Consider the following 17,758-nt stretch of genomic DNA (forward strand, 5'->3'; position numbering starts at 1 on the left):
AATTTTAAAAGTTTATTATTTATGGTATTACACTATTACTAACATAATAGTATTATATAATAACTTAATAAGCATATTAATAATTTATTGAAGTAAATAAACGAAAGAGGTATTAAATATGTTATGATTCACAAACTTGACAAATAAACTAGTCAGCTCAATTGGTTGAGAGTTGAAGCTTGTTATGTGAGGTCTCATGTTCAAATCACAATATAGCCAAAATCCTTTTTTTTTTTTTTGAAGATATATATGTGTCTAAATAGGCTTTGGGCCCATTTTGGGCCGCCCGTTCGGGCCTAGCCCGGCCCGGCCCTCCAAGCCCGCAAGCCAAAGCCCGATGGGCGGGCCTTTGGCTTGTGTATTAAAGCCCAAGCCCGGCCCGGCCCGGCCTGAAAGCCCTATTGGGCTTCTATAATTCAAGCCCGAGCTCGGCCCGAACCCGGCTAGCCCGGCCCATTGCCGACCCCTAGTCCGGTGAGGGAGGGAGGCAAAAAGAGGGAAGAGAGAGGGAAGAAGGCAGAGAGAGAGAGAGAAGGGAGATCAGGGGTAGGTGGGATCGCGCCGACGATGGGGAGGGGTGGGGTTGCGTCAGCAGTGGGGATGGGTGGCCGGCCATATTGGAAAAATAACATTTTTTTTAATGCAAGGGCAAAATAGGAAAAAATGACAAAAAAATGAATGGGTGGTCAATCCTTTTATGTGGTCTGAATAGTCCCCCCTTAAACCTTTTATTTTTATATTTATGATAAAAGGAATTCTAAAAAATAATATAAATTAGTATAAATAATCATAATTTTGTATGCAATAGCATAAATGTCTTTTCTTTTAACATCATAAAGAGAATATTATTAGACTAATAATATTTTGAATATGAAACTTTTGTTTCTAGAAGGTTTTAAATATGAAATTGAGCGTGACTGTGTGAGATTGAAATATTAAAGAGGAAATTACAGATTAGTCCACTTACTTAGTTCAATTTTGGTCTATAATATTTTTTAAGTTCTATTTTGGTTTACTAATTATTCCACTTGTTCAATAAAGGTCCAGATTTGTTTTCTCAAATTTAGCCTACCTTTTACCCTATCAAATCTCACCCAAATTCTATAAAGATCATTCAAATTAGAGTTCTAAAACTCAAGATAATTGACCCCAAAGTAGAGTAACCGAAATTGTCAATTTTTCAAATTTCACCTAATCTCAATTTTCTTAAATTCTAATACTTCAAATTGGTTTTTATTACTAAGAAATGATGAAATATAACTTATACTTCAATTATAATTGAAAAAAACACAACCTAAAAGATTTAAAGTCACAAATATGGACCTTTATTGAACAAGTGAAATAATTAGTGGACTAAAACAAAATTTTAAAAAAATCATAGACCAAAATTGAACTAGGTGTAAAATAAAGGGACCAAATCTGTAATTTTCTCAAATATTAAATATTCAAATTGATAGAAATACAAAATTGATCCTTTTTTCTCTGGACGTTTTATTTTTGCTTGTACCGTTTGAAAAGACTATTCATATTTAGTTGAGTATTGATTTACCACAATTAAATAAAAGAAGCACCAATTTTTTCTGGCCCATTAAAAAACAAAAACATTCAATAAATGACCTTCTGAAACATATATAAATGGTCTTCATTACTTGATTTGCACTGTTCTTTTGGCTTTGTCTATGAAAAAGACAATCATGAAAAACGATGGAACTATCAACTCTTCAAATCAAAGGAACCCACCACAAATCAAGGACATTTTTTTTGAGTTCTCAGGCATCCAAAGCAAATTATCAAAGATATTTTCTTTTTGGGTGAATAGATATCAGAGATATTTTGAGTGAACTGTAAAAACAAATAAGTTGAATAACTCATCACTACCAACCTCAACAAAAAAAAAAAAAATTTGAAAAGAAAAAGAAAAACCTTGGTGCCAACTGCCAACCAACAAAATATTCTTACAAAAAGAAATGCCAAGATCAACATGTTATGTTCAAATTTACATTGTTGCCATTTGCTTGTCTTTGCTTTCTTTCTTTCCATTTGCTTCCTTTCAAGTTTACAACCTATCATAATAATCATATGAACAACTACATGTCTGCCTAACATTAAACGAAAAAATAAAAAATAAAAAACGTTTCCAAATTCCAACAGTTCCGGGTCGCGAACAAAACCCCCCGGCAAACCGCCGAAATGTTTCTACAAAGCAGAAAGCGACTCGGTTCGCCACGCGAACTCCGAAACGCCACCGTCCGAGTAATCAAACAAACCACCTAACGCCACGTAATCCCCGCCATTGTAATTACTACTCATATTACTATCCGGGTTGCCACCAAATCCAAACTCAAACGAGTCGTAACTCGGAATGATGTCGTTCTCGAATCCCAGCATCCCATCCAATCCAACGGCCTCGGAACCATTCGTCGTGAAATCAGCGGCCTCCATTTTCCCCTCCTCGCTGACCCCATTTGTCGGTGGGAGACCGAGTTCGTCGTCCGAAGCCTCTAGAAGGTAACCGAGTTCCGGCGGCGACGCTGAAAGCGACGTCGTTTCAATCACCGGATGTTCAAGCACTTGTATCTCCTCCTCGAAGCTTTTAATCACCGAGTCGAGGTCCTGAATCGTCGGGTCCCGGTCCGTGACCGTCTCCGAGTCGTCCAGGATGTTCAGGAGGTCGTCTTGGATCAGCTTCGCCTCGGCCGAGTCCATTCCCGAGTCGTCGGATTCGACCCGGATCTGAGTCTGAGTCGACGATTCCTCAACCGAGTTCACATCCGAGCTGTTCAACTCAAATCCGGTGGAATTCAACTCGGGTGAGTCGCCGACTGACTCAGTCGACCCAACTCGGATACGCTTTGACTCGGGATAGTTGGTTGCCGAGTCGGACGACTCGTCCGAGTCATCTCGTGCTCGCTTCCTATTGGTGTTGTTGCTGTTATCCCCCATTCTATACCAATAGAAAAAAGAACAGTTGCTTGGCTTTGGTTCCAAAGGGGACAAGAAAAACCCAATTCTGTGATTGTGTTTCAAGAGAAAGAAACCAAATAAAAAAAAGGTAGAGAGAGAAAGATAAATAGAGTATGAGAAAAGTGGTGGGTGAGGAAGTATAATAAGTGAGGTGGTGGTGAGGAGAGGTATATATAGTGGGCAAGAGGCAAGATTTGTTAATAGTTTTCCTAGAGAGAGAAAATTAGGGGGGTGTTTGGGGAATGGGAAAAAGATGGGTGAGAGAGAAAAGTTGAGGAGGTGGTGGGTGAAAGAAAGTTGTAGAGGGACCAAGAAAGAAAAAGATTAGGTGGGTGCAATTCAAATGTAAATGGGTTTTGGGATTTTGAAGTTGAAGAATAAGTGTGAGAGAGTTGAAGGTATATGAGATATGTTTGGGTGAGAGAGAGAGAAATGGGGGAGGGTTATATATAATGGAGAGAAAAAATGAGGGATAGAGAGATAGATAGGACTTGCCACTCTATTCAATTTAATAATCGAAGATAGCGATAGGCGCGGACCCAGCGGAGGCTTAAAAAGTTAAAACCCCTCACGGAAGTTTCGCACTTTTTTTTTTCTTTTAAATATTGGAATTTTTCAAAATTTAAACAAACAATTCTTATGTTGCCCACCTTTTTGGTATATCTGCTTTTATATTAAATTCTGTGGGATAGTTTTGCTTTTTTTTTTTTCTTTTTTTTTTTGTTTTCTTTTCTTTCAATTAACTAAATTTAAGTGTGGACTTTGAGGTCCGTTAAGGACCCCACCGACTTGTGCGAAATCATGTGGTTGGTTTTGGTTTTCTACTTTTCTCTGTTTTCTCTCTTTGCTTCGCTCTTGGCTTTTTTGGCTTCGTTGTCTTTCTTATTCTTGACGATTTCTCAGCTTAAAAAAGGGCTTATTATAGGAAAATCTTCAACAAAATCAAGTGCTTTACTTGATAAGTGCTTTTTTTAGACTCAAAATTAAAGAGGGCACGATCAAATTAAGAAGCCCAGACGCAGTCACTGTTCTAATGTTGAAGCATTCTATTAACTGTTCTTGCAGCTGTCAATACTAATGGTTTTAGGACCTTTGGTGAGATCTGTATTATTAACCTTTTTCTCAATTCGTTTTTAAGATTACTATTGGTTTTCCGAAAGAGGATCCGCACCTTTTGCTCTCATTTCCCTCAAATTCGAATTTTGGTTTTTTTTTTTTTTTATCAATCGAATTTTGGTGTTTAATTACATTTCAGTAAAGTATAATGGATCATTTTTGTTAAAAATTATATGAATCAAATGTAACTGTCACACAACCAATGAGTGATTGGTAAACATTAAATATGTTAAGCCAAATAAAAAAAACATAATATATTAAGCAACATTTTTCTAAATTGCATTGAGAAAATTTAGGTACAATATTAGGCTCACAAAAAATGTGGGCCCAAAGTCTGATAACTGGTTAAATTATTTATCTTCATAATATTGGTGAACCTATTTTTTAGTTACAAAATAATATAATTGATGATTGAGATTAAAAGATGAGATAATTAGACTTAAATTCTCTAGAAAAACAGTTTTTAGATGATCGGGAGTGTTTTAAAATTTATAAGAAAATTCTTTTAATTCATATAATTCATAAGAAAATCTTTTTAATTCATAATAAAGTCCATTTAATTTATAAGAAAATCATTTTAATTTATAATAAAGCTTTTCCCCGATTTGAAAGGTATTTTCTCTTCTATAATGTAGAGTGGGCTTTGTAGAAACGGCATGTTAGGTTTTAACTCCAAATTTTGGGAAGAGATTCGCCCATAATCTTGGAGTTAAAACCTAACATAAAATCGTCAAAGAATAAAAATAAAAGAACTTAATTAAAAACTCTAAATTACTATCTGTCTTAGTTTAAGAAATACTCATAAAATTGACTAGACTCTAAATCTCCCTTAAAAGATTTAAAAAATGATTATGAGAAAGCCCTTTATGAGAGGATTAAATTCATATTGGATATGTCACAAATTGTCCTTAGATATTAAAAAAACATATAACTTTAGATTAGGGATTTTTCTTTCTTATTTCATTTAGATTTGGGATTTTTTTTTGCTCAATTACAAAATACACCCACCACCTATGGGGGGGGGGGGGTATTTCATGTTGGTCCATGAAAAAAAAATATATATTTCAAATTAGTACACGAACTAATAGAAAGTTACAAAATAACACATACGTTACAAATTCCGTCAATAAGGGCGTTAAATGCTAGTGTGAACAATATTAACAGAATTTTTTGAATAATGTGAACACTAAATTTACATCACATAGATTAATAATGTCATATTTTATTTTATTTTTAAGGGATTAAAAGTTTTTGTAGTTTTCTTTTTTAAGTTTTTTTCTCAATATGACATTATAAATCCATGTAGAGCAAATTTGATGTTCACATAATTAAAAAAATTCATGTCATTGTTGTCCAAAGTGGCATTTAACCATTTTTCTTAACGAAATTTATAATGTATGTGCTATTTTGTAACTTTCTATTAGTAAGTGTACTAATTTGAAACATTTTTTTGTTCGTGGACCAATCTGAAATACCCCTTATAGTTGGTGGGTGCATTTGTAATTAAGCCTTTTTTTTCATATTTTATTTTAGAATGAGATTTAGTATTTGAGATATTTTCATCAGACCAAATTGTGAAAACTTACCTTATCAACTAATAAATAGGAATATGATGAATATACTCTTAGAACTTTAAAATAAAACTATTTTAATAAATATGAATGATCATGGCTAAAATATTTCGAAAACATCTAATTTCTTTATATTCAACACCTTGACTCGATTTTATAGATACGAGATCATATGTGAGGGAGTTATCATTGTTGTTTTTTATTTTTTTTATCTAGCAAGTAGAAGATTTAAACTTTAAGAACTCTCCAATATTTAGAGAAAAATACTACTAAATCAATAACTAATTATAGAAAATCATGTTATTTATCAGTGTATTTATATATAACAAGCTAAATATTAATTATAAGAGTGTATGGACAAATTTCGTAAACCTTCCAACTAGATTTGCCCCAACTGTTTCATTTAACTTCTTACACTTTGGAATGAGTATCACAGTGTTTCTTCAAGAAATTGTTTCTTTTATATTATCTTACGCATTTATTAAAGCATTTATAAAATGATAATATGCCAAAGAATAATAGTAGGATATAATCCACTCATATTATCTCATTTATTCAAGGGCTATTTACTAAAAAAATTATAAATTTCATGATTACATATAGTTAATATACTATTTCATAATATTAAATTACTCACTATTAACTAAAATGGAATAAAATGAAATAATAAATTTTAAAAATGTGCCCACTTTTATAAATTACAAATAACTGAAATAAGTCATTACCAATTGCCGATACATTGTCGACGTGAGCAAGGTGTCCCAACTTTTCTATTTTCTAAATCCTAAATTCGGTGATTATGTGATAATCATTGATTTTGAATCATAATTAGTAATTGTATCCCACAATCACTTATTTGATTTAGTAACTGTGTAACAATTACCGGTCATTGAATTTATCGGTGATTTTGTGATAGAAGGGATAAAATCATTATCATTTGGGGCATGAATGTTATTTCTCAACCGAATGTTAAATAACATAATAAAATAGACTAAGCCATTGACTATTATATGATAAAAATATAAAATCGAGTAAGGAATATGAAAAACGAAAAATCTTGTTGACTATTATGCAATTTCAAAATTTTTGATTGATTTATTCGTAATTTGCTAGTTATTCGATAACTACAAAATGAAAGAATAATTAATTGTTATTTTCCGTGACTTTTAGTATTTGTAGACTTGTAGTTGCTTTAGGACAGCTGGTTGTAACTTGTTAGTCGTAATAAAGCCAATTATGAATTTATGATATAAATAATGCAATCTTGTCGTTTCAGGATAACGTGTCGACCTATCCTTGACTCCTTGGTAGTAGGCCCCACTTAGATTTGTTTATACGAACGTCCTCATGCACCCTAATACCAGCATATAGTTTCAAGACCTTTCCTAATAAATCTCTAAAAACATAAAATTAAAGAAAGTAGTCAAGTAGGTGACGTAATTCGTAGCATTTAATTAAAGAAATTAAAACCGATCTCCACGCTGGGAACCACGGTTTGTCTCACACACCACGTGTGAACCTGTAACGACCTCGAACCGCAGCCCAATGACTCAGCTAGCCGAATCTTGAAGCCGACTCATTAACCGGCGCCGACATAAAAAAAGCGGCTTCACGGCTTTCGAGAAATCCCAAATAAGTCCGAGTCAGCTTATGCGGCTTCGGTGCATACACGACGCCACCTCATTCAGATCCCGGCACGTGGCACAAGAACCACAACACTCGCCACGCGACCGATTATAACCACCGCCCTTGGTATTAGTAAAAGGCAAATGAGTGGCGAAACGAGTTCATGGGCGGTAGGTGACACGTGTGATTCACGTGAGTGGAGTGCTTTATGATTTTCTATGTCGTGGGTTTCACGTAGGTAGTGGAGGCGTGAGGTCGCGAATGAACCAATAAATATCTATTCATCCACATCTGCTTTTGTATTTTTTAGCATTTAATTTAATTTTCTCGAATATCTTATACCTATTCGGTTGATCCAGTTCTTTCCATGTCATGCATGAGGGCACACACCAACTATTAAAAGAAGAAATTTAAAGAGGACCATTCTATGTATCGACTTTCAAATTTTAAATTTAATTGATTTTTTTTGTAGGAAAGTTTAATTCAATTAAATGCTGTTTGAAATATAATAAAAATATTGATAGTTACATCTCTGGTTTGAATTTAAATAAGATGTCATGGAGTTTGATTTTCCATCCATAGTTTGTTAATGATAAAAGAAAAATTGTTGAGACTTTTTATATGTCAATACTAGCCTTTATTCTGGCTTACATTTGATTCTATACACACAAAAGATATATTATGAATCTATCACTTTCCCTCACACATATGTATGATGTATTACGAATTCACCATTTTTGTACTTGCACGGTTGCACCTTCATTTTAAGAGAAACATCCCTAATTATTCAAAAACAATATATACACATTTACAATAAATCAAATATTAAAATATACTAATGATTCTTATAATTTATCCCACAAAAAGGCAAGAGAATGAACATAATTGACAGTTTGAACCAAAAATAATAACAAAATAAAACTATAAAAATGAAAATGACAAAAAACTTGGAATACGAAAGTGCAAGTTGGGACAAATTAAGTACATAAACCATTAATGTCTTTAGGCCTAAATCAAAACTATGAAAGGAAAGGAATGGCATTTGGACCAAGAGAAGCCCAACATGAAAATATTAAGTGGGCCAATGTAATTGATAAATTGTAGTTGTACACTTGTACTAGCTATGTCACATGCTCCAACTATGATGGTCCTGGAGGATCACATGGTGGTACTTATTGGTTGTACTGGTCCTGATTCTTCATCTCTTGCTCCATGCAAAAGATCATTCAGGCCCTATCTTCCACTTGCAACCACCCAACCACACCCATCTACAATTCTACATCATTGAATAAAATAATAAATGATAGTCGATCAAATTGGATTAAAATAGACCTATCCATGCTATCAAGGGCCTTAGTATTGACACGTGGCACCACTTTTACCCAGTGGATTGTAAAAGAGAGCAATTTGCAAGTCAAATGTACAGTTTTCAGAACCAAACACCTAATTGATGTTAGTGGGGTGGAATCAATTTGTTGGATTGTACATGTACTATCTGCTATTACCCATTTGGAATCTGTAGTACAAATATACTTTTACTAGCTAGCAGTTGCTAGGTGCCAAAGCATGAAGCAAATATATTATTGTACCCCATCTCACTGTCTGACCCAATTTAATTACTTTTTCTTTTGAGCAGGGAAAATAGTTGATTACCAAGATTATAATTCACGCAAAAAAAAAAAGTTATCAAATAAGGCTTTATTTGAAAAATAAATTTCTAAATTTGTTCACCGAAAGAATATGTTAAATTATCACCAATTTTCCTTTCTTCTTGTTTAGGTTTGGATGAATTGCGTGGGAGGTAACCAAAAAAAGCTAAAGAAACTTCGAAAAACTTCGAAACGACATGCTATACCTAAAAGGCTAAACAAATGGAAAATTAAAGTGAGATTTTGACAAAGCAGGTGAGACTTTGTTCAATATCGGGTGGCATGACCCACGACTCCACGAGCTTTATTCACTGCTGGGCCAGTGGGCCCATTTACCACCACCTTCGTCCATTTGATCTTTTTTATATGAAACATACACACGTCATTCTTCAACTTTTCTTTTCTTTTCTTTTCTCGGAAAATTCTGTCTTATATATTAAGGTAAGTGGGTAACCATGTAGAGTTTGACGCATTCACAAAAGTCTTAAAAAAGGACCAAGACTTTATTAATGTTTCCTACATCTTAATTTATGTGATTTGCTTCACTTTCAAGTTTCATGGAATCATATCCAACTTTGAAAAATGAAAATGCTGGAGAAGAAATTGCATGCTCTCTGGACCATTCGATCTCTTTATCTCTCTCTCTCAACCCCATTTCGAAGGCAGCTAACGAATCTTAATCCTACTTTGAAGTTTTTTTCTTGGTGGGGTTTCAAACCTAACTATCAAGGTTGCATAGTATATTCTTTAAAAAGCATATTGTATTATTTTTGCTTGATTTTTAATCATCATTATGTATTACAATAGTAGTGCTAGACATCCCACATTTTTATACCATAATTTTATACCACCTTATGTGGCAACTTACATGACATTCATGCATTGAACACTAAAAAATAAAAACAAAAATCCAAAAAGAAAAAGAAAAACTTTGTCCAATAAAATATTGACACGTAAGATGGTATAAAAATATGGTATAAGAATGTGGTAAATATAGCATTATTCGTATTACAATTAGGAATTATTCTCTATGGCTTAAAAGTATTTAATGAATATAAAACAATTGACCCTTTAATATTTGAATTACAAACCTCATATTAAGAGACAAGCAAAAAATAAGTATGATCCATACATATATATTATCGATCTCTTGCATCATATCATGCCTTAGATGAGTGTTCTTAACCTTTTTAAAAAAGGTTGATGAGGGGATTATCCACATCATATATCCAATAATCGAAATAACAATATATAGAATCCAATTCTAATATATTTTCTAATAAAATGCTTTCCTTTTTCCTTTAATATATTATCAGAATAAATGCTTGTCGTGGTCGAATTCTAATCTTTTCGCGTCTGCCTACCTCCTTTCATGAGTTCCTTGCACTGCGGAGTATCAAAGTTTAAAGTGTGCATTCAAGCACAATATATCAAACTAAAGGGGATTCTTTTTTGAAACTTTAATTTATATATTCCTCTGCATGCATGGTACGATAAACATGATTGATGCACCTAAAGATAGTTTTACACAAGTCACAACCAGATGGGCATAAAGTGCAATAAAAATTGGGTAAAATGTGCTCTCAGTCTCAGCTAAATGCCTAAATCCAATTGAATGAGTTATAAGAAATCATTAATAAGTTTTATAATTTTCTTAAGAGGCTCCAAAGTCATATTCTATGTCATTTATTGAATCGTTTAATATCATTTTGAGCTAATTACTTAATTAGTTGTCTGATATTATGTTATATACGTATTGTCATATTTTGATCCATAAATAATAGAACTTAACACCTCTCATTTTGGAAACAAGCCGAAAGTTGGTTTGGTCTAATTTCTATTTATGATAACCAGCAAATGTGGGTATGTGTTTAAATCTATCATGGGGGTTGGGAGAGAGAGATGGCCTGCAGCCTACCTCAACGCAAAAATTCAAAGATACCCAAGTGGAGAAAAGGATACAAGTTTTGATTTTTTTTTTTTTTTTTTTTCTTTTTTGCCAGCTAACAAACTGATATTCCAACTAAAATTCCGGTTTTTAAGACATGGGTCAACGTCAACTCAAACATCTAAAATAGTAAAATTCTAAACGGATGTCTGGGGATTGTCTTGTGCGTCACTTCATTATCAATATTTAATTATTTATCTAATGTGAGAATTATGCTAAATTATTGAGGTCTATATGGAAATTTAAGAGCTGCTTATTTTATATATGGTGTAAACTTAATCTAGTTTTGACTTGAGTTATTTACACTTATACTCTTGAAGTTTATCGTCTTTTCACATACATCTTTTGGAGTATGAAAAATTATACATACTCTTTGAGATTTTAAAACTGTTGCACATAATCCCTTATAGTGAAATGAAAAATAATGAGAAGATGTGTAAAAAGACATGCTAAGGGGATATAATAGCCTAATAAAATTACTTAAGATGTAAGGTCTAACCTCAATACAAATATTTTCTTATTTATTTATTTATTGTTTTCTCTTGCAAGAGATTATGTGTAACAATTTTAAAATCTCAAGAGTGTATGTAAAAAGATAATAAATTTTAAAGCGTATAAGTGTAAATAATTCTTTTGACTAAAGAGCACATGATGAATGATGATACTACAAAATGCTAATGAAATGGTCTATTACTTGGACTACTCCATTTTCTTGTTTGTTTAGGCTATTCTAACTCTAACTTCTAGGTTTAAGACTCTATGCTTATAACTGACGACCTGAAAGCATTACTCAATTGTTAGTCAAGTCTCGCTTAGAAGTTAGAACCATTCCAAATTGTTAGTCAAGTCTCACTTTGAAGATTGACAAAAAAAAAAAGTCTCACTTTGGAGTTAGAACCATTCCATACCAGTAGTGCTACATATACCACATTTTTATACCATAATTTCATACCACTTTATGTGGCAACTTACATGGCATTCATACATTGGATACTAAAAAATAAAAATAAAAACCCAAAAAGAAAAAGAAAAACATTGTCCAATAAAGTAATGACACGTCAGATGGTATAAAAATGTGGTATAAAAATGTGGTAAGTATAGCATTATTCAAAACTGCGCGCCTTTGAATGGGAAATTGGGAAGCAATTTTAATTAGGGTATTGCACTTTAATTGGGATGCAAATTGATCAATATGAAAAATAATCTTCTATATCATAAATTTGAAAATTTATGATGTCAGACTCTAAATTTAGACTACCAAATCAAGGGTCGAACAAATTTTCATATACAAAAATGGTAGTGATCCCAAAAATGAAACAATGTTATTGTATAATATATATATTTTTTATCGAGTAAATATGGACCATGGGGCATGAGCCTTTTTTAGTTGGGAGATGCCAAAGGTGGTGCCAACTGCCAAGGCAGTTTCTAAGTGCGCAGCCTACCTACTTTAATATAGCCATAGATTCAGTGCAAATGCTTAATTCAAGTCTTTTCATATAATAATATTGTCTTAGAAGTTAGAACAACACTGTGATTGATTGGCATCTTTAAAGTTTGATTCTTAAGCCCAAAGCCAACAAAACTTGTATAAGGAAATAAGGAAACAAACATTGACAGTTCTTTTTCTTTCTCTTTTAAAAAGTTAAATAGATCAATAGTCAATACAATATTGTTTACAAAAGAAAAAGAAATTGCAACGTCATTAGTGGTCATCAATCCATAGCGTAATGTCATAGCCTCAAATGATGTTAGCAAGTGGGGTGAAAATAATATTATTTTTAATTGAACTACTACTACTACTACTAGGCTTACTAGCAAAGTCCCAAATCCATCATGTTAAAATTTTGGCCGAAAGACGTTTTTGGTCCTTGTATTATGGTTGAGTCGCACTTTGGCCACTGTCATTTTAATTTTTTCAAGGATCGTGGTTCTATTAATGTTGCAATTAGGTCCAAATTGTAAAAAATGTATACTTTAGAGGCAATCAGGTGGTGCCACGTCGGTATTTTTCTATTTTTCGTCTCAATTTTGATGAACTGAACCTTATTACGACACTAATGAAAATAAGGTCCTTAAACTAAGCAAATTAAAATGATGGAGATCAAAATGCAACTCAGTCATAGTAGGGACAAAAAACTTCTTTCAGCCTAAAATTTTTCTACTTTTTCTTGCTTTTGTTTTTGTCCAAACTTTTTCTTGCTTTTCAGAGTTTGCCATAATGTCCATTTCCAGTGTTTCTGCTTCCTCATTATCCGAGAAGACTATTTTCTACTTATTTTTTCAATCTGTATGGGCTTTTTGGGCCATTTTAATATTTGCGCTCTCTCACGCATTCAGTCATATTTTGGGCTGATTTTAAGCCCAAATAAGAGTGATATAAAAGAATTTTGGGCCTTTTGTTTTTGGCCACTTGGGCCTTTCGTTTTTAAAGACAAAAACAGACATGGATTTATGAGACGAGAATGGAGGAATTTCTCCACTCATGTTTGCTTATAAGTGTTGGGTACAATGCGTCCAGCAAATGTAATGATCTTTGTTAAACTTGAAAGGCCGGGGTTAATTTGGTTGAGTGATGAAACAAAGAGGATGTTTATAATGTCCATTGGCATCTTCAAACTTGCCATTTATAATTGCTCAAAACCCATATTCGTCAATGAAAAATTAGAAAAGAAAATAGTGGTGTTTCATCAACGTATACGAAGAGTCAATTGAAGTTAATTGTTTTAACTCATCAAACCATATTGAATTCGTAAAATTGATTTATATAATCCGAATTTGATCTCTAATTTCGATCATGTCTTCAAATTTGATCCAATTGGGTAAACCAAAAATCATCCAATAGGGGTGTCTTTTGTTTGGTCAAAAGAAAACTTAAAGAAGTGAGACTGAGAGAGACAGAAAGTGATACATTATATTAATATATATATAATGATTTTATCAATGGTGATGCATGCCAATATGTCATGCCATGCCCATCCTTCTTTTTGGCATTACCTTCTGATCCTATTATGCATGAAAATGGATGAAGACAACCTCTCTTTGAATGATCACGCTCATATATATCATCCACTAAAGCTAAATAACGACACACAATAAAAAAACAAAAAATTATGAAAATAAAATAACAACTCCTTTACTCTCTCCCCCACTGATCGAATTTGCTATGAAATATAAAAAAGGAGTCATCTTACATTACAACATGGAAAGTAGATTAATTAACTGTACCAGCAAATAAACAAAAAGTAGCATGGGCTAGAAAGAAAATTAATTCACGAAGAACATATTTTCTAAAAAAAAAAAAAGGAAGAAAAGCTGATTAACAAAGAGAACCTTTGGTTTTGGGCTGGCCAAACTGAATCAATTGATGACAAGCCACCAGCAGAATTAACACGACGTCGTTCAGCGAATTAGCAATTAGCAAAGCTCTAGCTACGTAGTAGTCTCCCTCTCCTGATCATCATCTGGTGCCTCATTCAAATCCAGAACCACATTCTCTTCTTCTTCTTCCACCACCGCCACGTGAGCCCCTGCTGATCCCTCATCCTGACCGTCCCCGACCCTCTTTATATTTCGATCATGACCGTCCATTCCGTGATCATGAACATCATCAACCTCTTCCTCTTCCTCCTCTGGTTCCACCACCGCCATCACCTGCTCCGTCTCCAAGGCGGTTCTACTCCACCTCCCCCCCTGATCCCCTCCGCCGCCATTGTTTCCGGAAGCTCTCCCGAAATACTTCACCGCCGCCTGCATCCGCCTCACTATCGCAAAGAACTCCTCCACCTCCTCCTCCGTCGCCGCCGCCGCCGCCTTATCCTCCTTCACCTTCTTCCTCCTCCCTCCTCCTCCATCCTTCTCAATCTCATCATCTTTCTCTATCCTCTTTCTTCTCTCCATTTCCGTTCATTAATTTCGACCTGAATTAACAAATTAATTAAGATATATAAAGCATCTCAATTAATTATTGCATTTAATTTGCGTACTTCTGCGATTCGTGAGTTTCATGTTGCTTTCGTTGGGCGCGATTTAATAGAGCCACTGAGGGAGCTGGTGGAGCTTGTCAATATTCTCTCTTTGGTGGTTGTGGTGGTGATCATTGTCACTTCAACTTTTTTTTATCATCGCATCGTTTTGAGCCGTTGGATGACCTCTGCGGATGACGTCATGGCATTTCGTATGCTGACGGCACCACCACGGTCTTCCATGTTTATGTCCATGCTTTTACAATCGCGAGGACACCGACTTCACGCGCATTCGGATACTCTATTCAATTTTCTTTTTCCTTTTGCGTATGTTACACAAATAGCCTTCAAATTTTAATCCTCAAACTTCTATAGAAATCATTATGTGTATGGTAAGGATTTGGATGTAATTTTGCTTTCGCCAATTTTTTTATTAAAAGTGGTTATGAACATTGTACATGACTATTAAATTAAAGATTTTTTTGTATCTTTAGTCATAAAAGATATAATGTGACAAAAATATCCTTAATATAATGGTCATGTGCAATATACCGTATATATGTGACAAGTTGACAACTTTTAATAAAAGATTTAACAAAAATTAGGCTATGTCATTAACTACACACTTGGACACTTTTCAAAGCCTAAGAGGACTAAAATGAAACTCCAATTGAAATTTGAAGACCATTTGTGTAATTTATCCTTGTTTCTTAACAACGAGTGCCAAGACGGTGCGCGTGGAGGTGGGAATCGATGGTGGATGACAAAAGCAGCATATGGTCTTTTCCACGATGATTCGAGTGGACCGAGGGAGGTCTTACTTGTAGGTCAACAGTTTAATCGATGAATATGGGGCTCACTACAGCACAGCTTAGGGACAACATCATATTGTGCACCTCACTTGCCACGTGATGGATGAAACCCAGAGACTGTTTCTCCAACTTTAGTGGGGCCCATCACCCATGCCATTTTATTATTTTGGAGAGTTAATTATACTTACATCCCTTGAAGTTTATCGTTTTTTCACATACACTTTCTAGGGTTTCAACAATTACACATACATCCCCTGAAATTTTAAAACTGTTGCATATAACCCTTATAGTGAGACGAAAAATTATAAAAAATTATGCAAAAAGGCATGCTAAAGGGTGAAATGGTCTAATAAAATTACTCAAGGTGTAAGGTCCAACCTCAATATAAATTTTTTTTTATTTATTTTTTTCTCTTGTAGAGGGTTATATGCAATAATTTTAAAACTTCAGAAGTGTAAGTATAATTTTTGAAACCCTAAAGAGTATATACAAAAAAATAATAAGTCTAAAAAATATAAGTGTAATTAACTCTTATTTTGGGTCATCAGTATTCAGTCATCTAAAGTGTCTCAACCTCACGGTCCTCACCTCATTAATCAAATCACAACTATAGTTGAATGGATGAAATGATGAATGAGGATCACATTTCAGCTGTTGACATAATAATGGATGGTGGGTTGGTGTGTTTTTCCTTTTTCTACTCCTTTAATGGTCGTATGCTATATTATATTTTTAATTAATTGATGTTCAAACTTCAAAGTCCAATTTTTATTTTTTCTTGATCAGATGAATTTTTTTTCACACTTGCAGACCATCTGGTCTTCCAATATTAGAATTGACGATTGTATTTAACTTTTTGGCATGAAACACATTCGTAATATTATTTTGGGTGTGTGTGTGTCTGCTTAAGTATGGGGTCAGACGTCGGTCTACATACACATACTCTCTTTTTTCTTATATGAAAGAGTTTGTGCTTGACCAAAAACATTCGAACTAACTGACTTAGGCCTCAAGACATAAACAGAATACACAAACTCAAACACGAAAATTAAAGCCTCCAATTATTATATCTTGTTCTAGAAACGCCTGAATCTGGCTATATTTATATCCCAGTCGAATGATTTTGTTGGATATACGGGTTAAATGTCCAATATTTCCTACTGTTGGCTTGTTTGAATGAGCTGCCAACTAGATCACACTTGCAAAGGAGATGATGTTATCCTCCAAATGTTCATATGCTCCAAATGTTATCCTCCTTGGGTCTAACAAACAGATGCATACCGACGGCAAGTTAACAAGAACATATTTTGATCGTGAGGAGTCCTCCAAAGCATGGCGAAATAACCTTCGTATAAAACTTGGGCTGGAGATCTTAGTAGAAAGTTGAGGTGGAGCAAACCTTGTTATAGCACAAAGTGTATCTGATGCCTCACCATGCACTTGAGGAGAATCTGAAGAGCTGAACTTGTCTAAAATCATGTCTAGCACATCTGTATCTTGCATCCGGTGCAGTGCTTCCATAAACTTTGTATAAAGATATTCACGACAAATAATTTGGGTTTTCATGAACCGCACTGCCTCCATGGTAGATGTAATTCCAGTTTGGTTTTCTAGCTTCTCGACAGTTTCTCTAACACCCCTTTGATTTTTTCTAAGCATCTTGATATGGGATCGGGGCCGACGTTTATCCTTAATGCAGTCCCACATAATCCTGCTGAATAATTTTATTCCATGATATGGACCAATAATTTGATTCCTTAATGAATAAACCTGGATGACTTGACATTCCATTTTTTCATTCAATATTTTTATTGCCCGTAATCAAAACATTCTGCACTCCAATTAGAAAATGAATGCAAGATGGCTCAAACAAAAAATCAGTTCCATGAAAAAACTAAGACATACGTGGATTTTTAAAGTAAAAAAAGAAAAATCGTCATAAATGTCTGAGCCTGATTTTTCATTAAGATGTACATATTCTAACCTAAAATTAAATCTAGGATACATGTGTGATTAATATTCATCCTGCAACCAATCTTATTGGCAGTTGTTCCCTTAAAGAATTACATCGAAACTACAACTTTAGAAAGTAGTTCAAATCGATTTC

At 33.9% G+C, this 17,758-nt stretch overlaps 2 protein-coding genes across 2 annotated transcripts; both read right to left on the reverse strand.

Annotated features, from left to right (window-relative positions):
- Positions 1–1,918: 1,918 nt before the first annotated feature.
- LOC147275204 (uncharacterized) lies at positions 1,919–3,380 on the reverse strand. The gene has a single exon (XM_086257180.1). The coding sequence runs from the start codon at positions 2,941–2,943 to the stop codon at positions 2,197–2,199; it is 747 nt and encodes a 248-aa protein (XP_086113306.1). The 5' UTR covers positions 2,944–3,380; the 3' UTR covers positions 1,919–2,196.
- Positions 3,381–14,026: 10,646 nt separating this feature from the next.
- NIMIN-2 (NIM1-interacting 2) lies at positions 14,027–15,033 on the reverse strand. Its single transcript, XM_086228056.1, has one exon. The coding sequence runs from the start codon at positions 14,772–14,774 to the stop codon at positions 14,307–14,309; it is 468 nt and encodes a 155-aa protein (XP_086084182.1). The 5' UTR covers positions 14,775–15,033; the 3' UTR covers positions 14,027–14,306.
- Between the last annotated feature and the right edge of the window lie 2,725 nt (positions 15,034–17,758).

The sequence above is a fragment of the Dryas octopetala genome, chromosome 9 (genome assembly GCF_963921425.1).
Source record: "Dryas octopetala chromosome 9, drDryOcto1.1, whole genome shotgun sequence".
Classification (NCBI taxonomy): domain Eukaryota; kingdom Viridiplantae; phylum Streptophyta; class Magnoliopsida; order Rosales; family Rosaceae; genus Dryas; species Dryas octopetala.